Source organism: Sycon ciliatum, chromosome 13 (genome assembly GCF_964019385.1).
Source record: "Sycon ciliatum chromosome 13, ocSycCili1.1, whole genome shotgun sequence".
Classification (NCBI taxonomy): domain Eukaryota; kingdom Metazoa; phylum Porifera; class Calcarea; order Leucosolenida; family Sycettidae; genus Sycon; species Sycon ciliatum.
Genome location: NC_088655.1, coordinates 18,110,462 through 18,124,395, shown reverse-complemented (window position 1 = coordinate 18,124,395; position 13,934 = coordinate 18,110,462). Strand labels below are relative to the sequence as shown.

Sequence of the window (13,934 nt, the reverse complement as noted above, 5' to 3'; positions counted from 1 at the left end):
ATAGATTTTCCGATACAAGTAGATCGAAACCTGTACTCGCAAGGAACAGAGGACAGCTTGTAATGACCATAGCATATGCACTAATGCCAGTGGAACTATATCCAGATGGAGGACTGCGTGACCTTCAAGATAATATTCCAACGCCTTCAATTGTCAATGTTAGCCTATATCACACAACCAATACTTGCAGCATGGCCCAGGTTGTCTGCTGATTGAACCTCTTTGTTACTTACCTCTGTATGTAAGTGTGAAGTTAACGGTGATCTGCCCTGCTGCGTTGCTGATGTTCACCATGTACTGACCTTCATCCCAATAGTGCACTCTAGGGATAGTCAATGAGAGCCGATCTGGAGATACAAGGGTGCTTGTAGCCGCTGTCCACGTTGAGTTTCCCACCTGCACACAAAGCATGCCGTCATGCATAATACACGCGAGCACATGTACCAGAATACAAAAGGACACATGCATGCGCAGGTGCGCTCGCAAACATAAAGATACAAACGAGCCCACGCAAATAACCACATAATATGCCCACTGAGTGCTGAACGAGCATAATGATTATAGTTCATGGCTCACATGCGACTGAGTCAGACTGATTTTCCCACAATCGCAGGACGCCCACCATGAAGGCTGAGATGCGGCTCATGCCATAAAGTGGTCCAAAACCTTGTGCCAAACCACGGCTTAACGGCGGGTCCTGCTTGTAAAATCCTTCCTCTAATAAGCTGGGATCGAGGCTGGTACCCTCTGCTTCTCAGTCGTGCTTCCGGACTATCCTACTATGCCTGTTTGCTAAAAATAAAAAAAATTAAAAGTCAAAGCTCGCTTGAGACTCGGCTGGAAACCGAGTTTTCGGCATCCGCAAGAACGCCATCACCCTCTAGGATCAAGGCGCAGATGCAGCTCCTAAAGTGGTGGGAGGTGAGTAGATCAGACGCACCACAAAGTAGTCAAAGACCGAAAATCCCATTCACTGCATCCATGCAGTGAATGCAGTGATGCAGCAAGCATCCTGTTTGCTAGTATCATGAGAAATACAAGGGATGAGAGTTATTACTGCATGTATGGCGGTACCGTCCATAGCACTGTAAGCAGCTTAGTGGCCTGCCCTGAATGCTGAAATGCTAACAGCACTGGATTCAACACACACTTTATTCCTATAACCATCAGCTTACCTTTGACCATGTGATGTTGGAAATGGGAACCTGCGGGTCTCCTCTGTACGTAATGTTGACCTCCAATGTGGATGGGCTATGCTGAATGCCAATCTCTTTCTGATGCACTGCTATAGCTCTCGGCAGGTCTATGATTGGGAAAAGAGAAGAAAATACAAAACAAGTTATGAAACAGCCTTAGCACTTAGCCAGTTTCTCTAGAGGCTCAATACGTAGACGCAGCACTTCCGAAATTTCAACCAATCCAGCTAGCTATGTGAACTGGAGCGGCTGCAGGACAGCAAGGAGGCAATCAGTTGCAATGCTACAAATTTTCGGCCAATTCAAATTGCGGCCTCCTACTGCTAAAACCTATTTCGGCCGGATCACATTTTCGGCCTGTACTGCTGCCGCCTGTACTGTCACACTGAACCTTGCAAAACTAAATTTCGGCCGCAACAAATTTTTTGGCCAAACATGACCAGGCCGAAAATAGGCGAAAATAAATATGCGCCGAATACTTGTTGACCTATAGTATATACTTTACCTTGAACTCTGAGAAAGATTTGATGCGACGTGACGCCAACACTGTTCAATCCACGGCATGTATAGTAGCCTTCATCCTGCTTGCTGATGTTCTGCAAGGTCAGATAGCTGTACAATAGGTATGGGTGTGTGCTGCTTGATACAGCCCGTGACAACGCGGTCACGTTCACTCCGTCATGTCTGATCCATGTGACGCTGGACACGGGAACACTCTGGAAGATGCAGGTCAGCGTGACGTTATCCTGGCGTTCATTGCTGGTCATGTTCACCGCGGAGCCGTTCAATAACCGTGGCTTCACTGAAAAGCAGGTACATAAAGACAAGACGGTGCGAGTAACAGCACAGATAATGAAGAAATATAAACATTAGAGCCGCAACGGGTAGGGATTTGGTCGGGTAACGAGTCCGGGTATTTCTATCCGGGTAGTACGGGTACCCTATCGGGTATTCTTGACATAGTACAGTGAGTGTGCCCTCGCGCTACATAGAAAGTGCACAGTAAGCACGTAGCCGTGCATTATACATGCAGCATTGCAAAAACACGTAACTCCAACTACTGTAAAACCAGAAAGTCTAACGAGTCACAAAGTCTAACGTTTTAACGACCAATTATTTTTTGTTTTTTGAAAAATACGTTATCGCTAGATGTCTATGTAAAGATGCGCATACAGATGGGTGGCCAGGTAGCCATTGTTAAACTTTCTGCACGTAATCATGCCAAAATTACGAAAACGTTAAACTTTTTACTATCATTTTAGTCGTTAGACTTTCCGGTTTTACAGTACCCAATCGGGTTCTTAGGAGCAAACTTTTACACGAATACCCGCTCAAACTATGGGTGGCACGGGTACCCTACTACCCGAAGACACCCTAATAAACATGAAGCTTGAGGTCAGTCAAATGAACTGGCCACATGTATTTGTGTCCCAGCATGCCTCACTCTGAGCATGGGAGGAACTCCACAGAACAGACAACTATACAAACTCCAGAAGGACAACTTCATTATTTCAAAGATCCAAGGTTTACTTAGATGCGACTTCGGGTGAAGTGAATGGCCCGGCAGTCTTCTCATGTGCTCTAGACAGCAGTTGTGAATCAGTCCAGTATCACTCAGTTGACAGGAAGTGCGAGCTCCAAGGTTTGGACTAGCCGCCTTCTTACCAAGATTACCGGTGATGGAAAAAAATGATTTTTGTTTTTTGCAGAGGAGAGCAGCACACACAAGTGTAGAGCATCAGTGTAACACATCACTACAGCAGAGACTCACTGACCTTGGACTGTGACCTCTCTTGTTACAGCTGTGCTGCCAAGGAAATTTTCCACGGTGAAGGTGATGTTGTGCAGAAAAACTGGGCTGACGGCAGCAACTTGACTCAGATGAAGCTCAAACGTAAAGGACGGCACCTGACCGGAAAGAGATACTCTGGTTGCTGTTCCCACTGCAAGCTTTGGAGCGGCCGTCCAGTTGTATGTGGGTTTGGGGTTAGAGAGAAAAGAGAACTTCGCGGTCACATTACTGCCTTCGATGGCTTGCAATCTGTTGAAAGTAGCAGACTGGAGATTAGGTCCATCTGCAACAGCAAACACGCGTACACACAAAATACACACACACACACATGCACACCAGCACGCACGTGCGCGAGCGAGCGAACACGCACATAATATTGATGTCTTTACAAGAGAGTGTTTTATTGATTCACGTGGTACCTGTGGCAAATAGTGGTACGGTCAATACCATAGTGACCGTAGCGTGTCCACACCCCTGCCTGTGCCCTCTGTTTACGCAAAAGGTACCACATTTTCACCGTCACAAGTTCTCCATCATGCCTCAACGAGCACACAGAACTCTTCTCGAAGTGCAGGCTAGGTAACAGCTACCTACTGAATGAAACGCTGCTTGCCGTATCCTGGGTTAATTTTCAGCCATTGAACAATGTCTCAATTATCACCACCAAAACACACCTGATTGAGGGTTCTAGCCAAAGGAAGGTGGGGAGGGGGGGGGGGGGGCTGCCAAGCTGCTCACTTGTTGATTATTGTGCTTTTCCAGGCCAGTATGCACAACCAAGCACGCAGACCCACAAATCCGAGCAAAAATACACATATAAACATAGATAATTTTTTGGTTGGAGGAAAGCAAATCAGCACACGAAGCACAGAAGCCATATAATTTTTTCGCTAATCACCATTGTATTCGACCTGAAGAGTAATGGAATGAAAGGCCTAGTCGAACAAATTATATGGCTTCTGTGCTTCGTGTGCAAACATACATAAACACATACTTGCGTTCCTTGTGGTGATGCAGGGAACACTTAAAAAACTTAACCAAGTACATGGTCCCCAGTGTGAATGTGGCAAGTACATGCACACTGAACTGGCAGCTGATAGAAATCACTTACAGAACACAGTCAAGTTGGCAGTTGCAGCGGAACCAGGGGGAACGCCATTCTGCGCAACACACTTGTACACCCCGTTGTTGCTGGGATGAAGATGCTTGAGAGTGAGGATTGAAGTTATACCGTACGTCAGCTTGCTGGACAGGCTCGCATCGATGTAGGCCGTAATGTGAGACTTATTTACGGGCAAAGGGCTGGAGTCATGGTACCAGGCGATGCTGGGAACGGGATTACCGCTTGCGGTGCACGCAAATGTAGTCGTTGTGCTTTTGTTAGCACTGTGGCTAAACGGCAACTTGAACACCTTCGGAGGCACTGTCAAAAAGAACGCAGCATGGGCAGGGGTATTAGAATACACATCATACATTTCGTGGACAAGATGACTACTGGAAGCCTTGAATGCACCTTATATTCCAACCGTTTGGCAGCCTAAAACAAGTACTATATCTTCACTGTCCTTTTAAAATAATGCACACCTTTACTAAATATTTGCCAGTCGCTCCCCGATATTCACAAACGAACCAGCATTGGAAATGAAACTGCAAGACAGCCAACCACCCCAGGAACACGGCAAATATCCACAAAATGTCTACTCGGTATTGCCGAGAATGCGGCTCACAACAGAAACTGCCGGTGACAACCTCCTTCACCAAAGTTTTAACAGCAGCTATTCCATTCCAATTCATGACATTAATTGCTGAAGAACTCAAGCAGACAACTCGTCTCCCGAACAAAAATGGACCATGCTTGAGTATCATACAAGGTCCTGGAGATATACCTACTGGGTGCAGCACGCAAGACTAAACGATGCTAACTCAGGCCCCGCGGAACCGGTCCGGTTGGTCAGGCCATGGCCGGAGCAACCTTTTGGTCACCAACGTGTGTTTACTGCTGAGGAGGCCATGTGTACACCGTGGTATACCTTTCATATCATAACCAAAGTAGGAAAGACTAGGGTGTGCCGGGACCAATCAAAAACTGCTTCCCTTGGTCGTGTTTAAAATGGGCCATGGTGAACTAGTAATAAAGTACCTTTGTATGTGATGGTAAAGTTGACAACGATCTCACCAGCCAGGTTCCCTATCTTCACTGTGTACCGTCCTGCATCCCAGAACTGAACTGAGGGTATGGTAACGTAGAGACGATCCAGTGAAATGTAACCCGCTGCTCTTGTCTGCCATGTGCTGTTGCCAACCTGTAGAAAAGACAGTGAAGTGGTCGCATGAAGATGGTACACTAGAGTTACACTAACCTGGTCGTAAGGCAATTCCACAATAGTTGCCATAGTGTAGAGTGTTCAGGCAACTCGCATACACTCTACTAGAGATACACTACACTGATCAGAAGGCAATTCTGCTATAGGTGCCATAGTATAAAGTTTGCAGGCAACTTGCCTACTGTAGAGTGGATTCATATTTTTCAGATGACTGAATGCGAGTAGAGAGTGATCGTGACAAATAAACAGTGGAACCAACATGGCCAACTTCATGTGACCCATGTGTGCAAGGATTGACTGTTGTTGGAACTAACATGGCTGTCCGGCATGGTCATGCGATAGATGTGAACCCACTCTGTTCCTGACACAACACACTTCATTACACTTCCTGTACATGAGCTTGTACAGAGTGACATCACACTATCACATGATCATTATGTGACAGCCATGTTGGATCCAACTCCAGTCAACCATTGCATCCATGGGCAACATGATGTTGGCCAAATTGGTTCAACTGGTCACATCCCATGACGATTTTCTACACAAAATTAGCAGCATGACAAAGATGTGAATCCATGCTATGTGACATAACCATAGGATAAGATGACTCTTTCACATCCCAGCCACAGATAGGAAATACGCTGCACGAATGTGCTAAAGTTTACCTTTGTCCAGGTGATGTTGTGTGTGGGCACAGTCGGATCCCCAGCGTAGACCATATTCAATGCTATTATCACACTCTTTCCTTGAACACCGTCTTGCTTTTCTGCTACCGGCATAGCGCTGGGCAAGACTGGATACACAACAGCCAGGAATGGACTTACAAGCCATGCGGATAGATTGAACAGTGCAGTGTTTCCAGTTCCAGTGCTGCATGCAGATTCAGCTAGTCATCTCAAAATATTGAATTTCCATGAAAACACGGTTTGGGCACTGACACCCTGATTTAGAGCGCAGCTGACTTTGGCTACATCTCATAATCTGACGATATCGAAGAACATGTAGCATTTCTGTCTTGGTCGAACATCACTACTTCATTAATGATGTCAACCATACACTACTCAGCTGTCACTTGCACAGTACTCAGTGAACTTCACTACTCCGGTGCTGATGTCCCCCACGCACACCTCAATGGATATAGTGACTAAAATTTGTTTGGAACCAACTTATGCCAATATTATGCATATATGTACAGCACAGCACACTTTGTGTAGTAGCACATTGTACACTCAGTTGTGTCTCAGGCAACATGGCGCTCTGCATGGCACAAACAAAACGCCCTCCTAATACTGGTTCACGCAAGACAGGCGTTCGCTGTATCCGGTGCAGTTTTTGTGTAGAACTCTTCCTGCATGGAAAACCGTCGTTAAAAGCAGGTGTTTGCTATAACCATTTTTACTGTAAAAGTTTTGTTCCGCAACCGTGACAACTCTATAGCCGGTTGTAATCTGGATGTGCAAACTTTACTTACTAAACTTTGCTTATAATGACACTCAGCGGGGCATCAAAAAAGTGTCTTTATTCGCGAAGTGTTGTTATACCCGAAGTCTCATTGTATGTATACAGGTAGATGGGACTTTGCTCTGGGCATGGAAATTCTGTCGTTATTCAGGAATTGTCGTTATATCCGCAGTCGTTATTAGCGAAGTTGACTGTACGTCATTGGAAATGACACCCAGGCGCTGAGAACGTATATTTACATATACGTTCTCAGCTGAGAACGTATATGTACGTCTTTTTCAATGCCAAATAGGGAGTGCAGAGCCTGGGTTCCATGATCTGTTGCCTTAAATGGGTTAAAAATATGTGCACCCTTCGCAAATATGCGAATGGGATTGTAAGCAAACTTCGAAGTTGACTGCACGCACCTTGTACTCTCAGGAACACGTTTGTGGAGACTGAACCGTAACTGGTACGACCTGTACACATGTAGCTACCCTCCTGTTTCTTTGCGATGTCCCGCAGCACCAGGTTGCCATGGTAAACATTGGGCGTGGAGGTGTTCACGATCACGCTTCCCAAGGCGCTCAGATCAGAGCCGGTAGGACTTAACCAGGTGATGGTGGGTGCTGGCCGAGCACGAACTGTGCAGGATAGCTCCACTCTGGCGGTGTGCTCGTTTGTGGTTGTACTCGGGCTGGACAGGTTGGCAACAAGCTCAGGTTTTACTGAAACAATACATGCATACACGAGTGGGCACACACACACACACACACACACACACACACACACACACACACACACACACACACACACACACACACACACACACACACACACACACACACACACACACACACACACACACACACACACACACACACACACACACACACACACACACACACACACACACACACACACACACACACACACACACACACACACACACACACACACACACACACACACACACACACACACACACACACACACACACACACACACACACACACACACACACACACACACACACACACACACACACACACACACACACACACACACACACACACACACACACACACACACACACACACACACACACACACACACACACACACACACACACACACACACACACACACACACACACACACACACACACACACACACACACACACACACACACACACACACACACACACACACACACACACACACACACACACACACACACACACACACACACACACACACACACACACACACACACACACACACACACACACACACACACACACACACACACACACACACACACACACACACACACACACACACACACACACACACACACACACACACACACACACACACACACACACACACACACACACACACACACACACACACACACACACACACACACACACACACACACACACACACACACACACACACACACACACACACACACACACACACACACACACACACACACACACACACACACACACACACACACACACACACACACACACACACACACACACACACACACACACACACACACACACACACACACACACACACACACACACACACACACACACACACACACACACACACACACACACACACACACACACACACACACACACACACACACACACACACACACACACACACACACACACACACACACACACACACACACACACACACACACACACACACACACACACACACACACACACACACACACACACACACACACACACACACACACACACACACACACACACACACACACACACACACACACACACACACACACACACACACACACACACACACACACACACACACCTCAGACCTGCCCATCGCGGAAGCGATGATAGCGAACAGCTATATTAGACATAGCAACTTGTGCTGGAATTACACCATTCAACAGGTGGCAAGGCTGATGAATTGACCGCCACTAATTTTAGCCTGGTATCCACCACACAGCTGATTGAAGTGGCTTATTCTGGCCAGTGAATCCCGATTTTTCATTTTTCCACACACACACACACACACACACACACACACACACACACACACACACACACACACACACACACACACACACACACACACACACACACACACACACACACACACACACACACACACACACACACACACACACACACACACACACACACACACACACACACACACACACACACACACACACACACACACACACACACACACACACACACACACACACACACACACACACACACACACACACACACACACACACACACACACACACACACACACACACACACACACACACACACACACACACACACACACACACACACACACACACACACACACACACACACACACACACACACACACACACACACACACACACACACACACACACACACACACACACACACACACACACACACACACACACACACACACACACACACACACACACACACACACACACACACACACACACACACACACACACACACACACACACACACACACACACACACACACACACACACACACACACACACACACACACACACACACACACACACACACACACACACACACACACACACACACACACACACACACACACACACACACACACACACACACACACACACACACACACACACACACACACACACACACACACACACACACACACACACACACACACACACACACACACACACACACACACACACACACACACACACACACACACACACACACACACACACACACACACACACACACACACACACACACACACACACACACACACACACACACACACACACACACACACACACACACACACACACACACACACACACACACACACACACACACACACACACACACACACACACACACACACACACACACACACACACACACACACACACACACACACACACACACACACACACACACACACACACACACACACACACACACACACACACACACACACACACACACACACACACACACACACACACACACACACACACACACACACACACACACACACACACACACACACACACACACACACACACACACACACACACACACACACACACACACACACACACACACACACACACACACACACACACACACACACACACACACACACACACACACACACACACACACACACACACACACACACACACACACACACACACACACACACACACACACACACACACACACACACACACACACACACACACACACACACACACACACACACACACACACACACACACACACACACACACACACACACACACACACACACACACACACACACACACACACACACACACACACACACACACACACACACACACACACACACACACACACACACATACATACACACATATGCACATGTACATACACACGTGCACGCGCACACACACACACACACACACACACACACACACACACACACACACACACACACACACATACACACCTTTTGACCTTTTGACGCCCATCACCAGAGGCGATGATAGCAATGCTACGGCAGAAGCCATAGCAACTTGTGCTGAGATTACACATACACACACACACACACACACACACACACACACACACACACACACACACACACACACGCGCGCGCATGCACGCACGCACGCACAAACCATGCTGGGGCATCAAAGCAAAGCGATCTACAAGGAACCAAGAGTGCACAACACCCCAAGATTGTGCAGCTCCAGTCTTTTGAACGTCTTTCACCCACATACTCCGGACGATGTCCGTACTAAGCAAGAGTATGTCTTATCAGAGAGTAAAACAATTTCAGTGTCTGCTCCAGAGCTGGGTCAGCGGGGTCAGCGACCCGGTTGGAGGGTACTTGGACCCGTTTGGAAAAACGTCGGGTCACCTGTGACCCTGTTGGGAATACACAGCAGGGAGTCCTATTCTGTACAGCAGGGAGTACTATTATGTACACCAGGGAGTCCTATTCTGTACAGCTTTCAGATGTACATGTAGATGCAGTACATGCAGTAGCCGCACTTGGACGGATCCGGCTCTGACCCGGTTCTGACCCGGCTCTGACCCGGTTCTGACCCGGCTCTGACCCGGTTGGAAGAGTTGTGCCAGGTCCATGTGTACCCGGTTGGTTTGAAATCCTAGAGCAGACACTGCAGAGCTACTGTTAAACCGGAACGTCTAACGACCAAAATTTTTAACGTTATTTGTAATTTTGCCATAATTACGTGCAGAAAGTTTAACGATGGCTACCTGGCCATCTATCTGTATGCACGTCTTCACGCAGATATCTAGCAATAATGTTTTTTTTCAAATAACGAAAAATAATTGGTCGTTAAAACGTTAGACTTTGTGACTCGTTAGACTTTCCGCTTGTACAGTCTGTACTAGGCGACTTACAGAATATTCACTTACTGAAAACAGTGATTACAGCTTACACAATATTCACTTACTGAAAACAGTGATTACAGCTGATGCACTGGCACTCGGCGGGAACGTATTGGACGCCAGGCATTGGAATCCACCTTCGGCCTCTAAGCCAACGGCGGCAATGGTCAGATTTGACTCGACCGCAAATAGTTTGCGTTGGCTGATTGAGGAGGTGTTGTACGGTGCAGTAGCAATACCGGTTGCGGGAATAGTGATCGATGGATGCGTCCATTGCATCGTTGGGCGTGGATTACCCGTGGCAACACACTGCAGCTGGAGTGTGGTGCCCTTGTTCAATGTCACAGCTCTGGGTGCTGTCACGATCAGGGGTGGTTCTGCATGGGTAAAATCAGCGCAACAAAAAGGGAAATTTTCAGTCACACGCCACTGCTGTGCGGTTCGAACCTCTAACCATGAAAAGGTCTGGACATATCAACGCCAGCCTTTTCTGCAGTGCTAATGTATAAACGTTTATTATGAAAATGAAGTTTGTGGCTCCTACGTGAAACATGTAGGAACGGTGCGGTGCTTTCATCCAGGTTTGCAAAGTGGAAAGTGCGAGGGGCTCCTCATGTCCACTAGGTGGCAGTCTTGAGTTAGTCAAGTCCCACCAAAGCAGGTGTTCCACGCAGGATAAACCAACATCATCTGCTCATACCGCTTAAGCCGCTTCATCTAGGTTTTTTGTTGTCACAAATAAAGTTCTATCTCCAAATTTAATCACGGTTGGGCGAACTGCACAACCTAGTGTTCGCTGCATTGAGAGTATACCTTGCAAACAAACCGAAACTCTGATCCTTGCTTACTGCAAATCAAACTTGGCAATGTCTAGCGCAGACGCTACTGGGAATTCCGTAGACGTGCTTCGTTCAACGAATCACTTATAAACTATAGGACTTTGTAACTAAATTTCAGCCATGTCATTGCACTGCAGTCTACACACGATCGCCTTTAGCCCTGGGCTACAAGACTTGGAATATTATCTCCTCCAAAGTTTCGCCCAGGAGAGCATCATCAGGGTTAGATAGTTATGGATACGGGCCCCAATACACAAAGCACTGAAGTTCATATAATTTTAAAAAATAGAAGAAATCACATGGAAGCGAGTTACGAAGCAACTATCCATGACTGCAACAAGATAATAAGTAGTCAGAAAGTGCGATAACAGAGCATAAAACTAGTTGCTTCATAACTCGTTTCATTTTGATTTCTTCTATTTTAATTACATTCAATTTTACTGGCTCAGTATCCGAGTGAATTTTGCACAGAAGTTCATAGTAATAATTTTTTAGAGCAATCATGTGAAGGAAAATGTCCCCTGTGGCGAGCATTGCCCTTCATATTTTGAACAGAACCAACAGTGGTGTCGAAAGATTAGAATTCCCAATCTCTCGATTTATCAACACAGGTCACAAGTCCGATCTCACCTCTACAGGTGGCACACATCATAGGACAAATGAGTCTGTAGTAATCGCTCTTTCCAGAATAATACTAGAGAACAACAAAACTGAAAACCACTCGTGTCCAAAAAGAGCAGCATCACCCACCCCCGTGGGAGAAGAAAAACACATTCGCAAAAGCGCGCCAAACTGTGCTGCATGCACGTGCCTTGACAAGTACATGTACAGTCATGCATACGTGGGCCAGAACAAGTCATACAAAGCACGGGAACGTGGGCATGGAACTAGCGTTTTGTACTGAAACAAGAACAGGCACAAACATGATACAAATCGCGCGACAAGGTCGCCGCGACACTCCAGCCGACCGGGAATGTATACTGGGAGGTAACTTATAGAGCATAAGCAATGCAGATACACACGCACACACACACACACACACACACACACACACACAGCAAGCAGTTTAACAGGCATACAGAGAGTTTTATGTGCTTGTGAGGTCACTGCCAATTGGACCAAGCACCACTTAATCCTCACACTTTGACACGGTCAAACTTATCAGGCGTGTGGGATGTGTACGTGCAGCAATGATACAGCTGTCCACTTTGCAATATTCTGCCGGGCCTTGTCAGCTGCCGCACGAGTTGGTCGCTGGGGGTTGTCAGATGCTGGTGCAGTAACTGGCACCTCACTTGCAGTTTCCGGGAGTTCCGTTGGGACTTGGCGACACTCAAGGCCGTACAATTTGCATACTGGTCGATTGACCTCCTTGCCTGTGCTGGTTATAATGCGGGCAGCCCGGACGGCGCCGTCGGTCTGGCTCTTCTCTAGTGCGACAACACGGGCCAGCTTCCACATGCATCTTGGAGCCGTCTCTTCGTCAACGAGGACAACTTCGCCCACACTAGGTTCCGGTGGGGGTTTGGGGCAATGTTGCCGTTTGGACGTGTGAGCCATCCGCTCTTGGAGCACTTGGAGGTAGTCTGTTCGCCACAAGCTCCAGAACAGTTCGCTTTGGGTCTGCCTGTGACGCCACTCGGTGAGCAGGGATAATGCCGGGTCGGTACTTGGAGGTGTATACTCGGGGTCATCCAGCGCAGTTGAAAGTGGCAGAGCAGCTGGACGACTTCCAAGGAGGAAGTGAGCAGGAGTCAGTATCTCGACATCCCTGCCCTCGTAGTCGGCGGTGACGGAGGTAAGGGGTCTGCTGTTGACTTCCGCTTCGGCTTCAGCTAGAAGAGTGGCGAGCTGATCAAGACGGAGGTGC

The 13,934-nt window shown here is 47.4% G+C and overlaps 1 protein-coding gene across 1 annotated transcript in view; it reads right to left on the bottom strand.

Moving 5' to 3' along the window:
* Nucleotides 1–13,934, bottom strand: part of LOC135829935 (hemicentin-2-like) — a 73,242-nt gene that overhangs the window by 36,335 nt on the left and 22,973 nt on the right. Inside the window, exons 4-12 of the mRNA XM_065342323.1 lie at nt 11,291–11,602; nt 7,181–7,480; nt 5,978–6,105; nt 5,129–5,291; nt 4,100–4,411; nt 2,972–3,271; nt 1,702–1,998; nt 1,176–1,303; nt 234–396 (exon numbers count right to left, since the gene is read on the bottom strand). Of these exons, the coding sequence (XP_065198395.1) occupies nt 234–396; nt 1,176–1,303; nt 1,702–1,998; nt 2,972–3,271; nt 4,100–4,411; nt 5,129–5,291; nt 5,978–6,105; nt 7,181–7,480; nt 11,291–11,602 (2,103 nt within the window). The remainder of the gene's footprint in view (nt 1–233; nt 397–1,175; nt 1,304–1,701; nt 1,999–2,971; nt 3,272–4,099; nt 4,412–5,128; nt 5,292–5,977; nt 6,106–7,180; nt 7,481–11,290; nt 11,603–13,934) is intronic.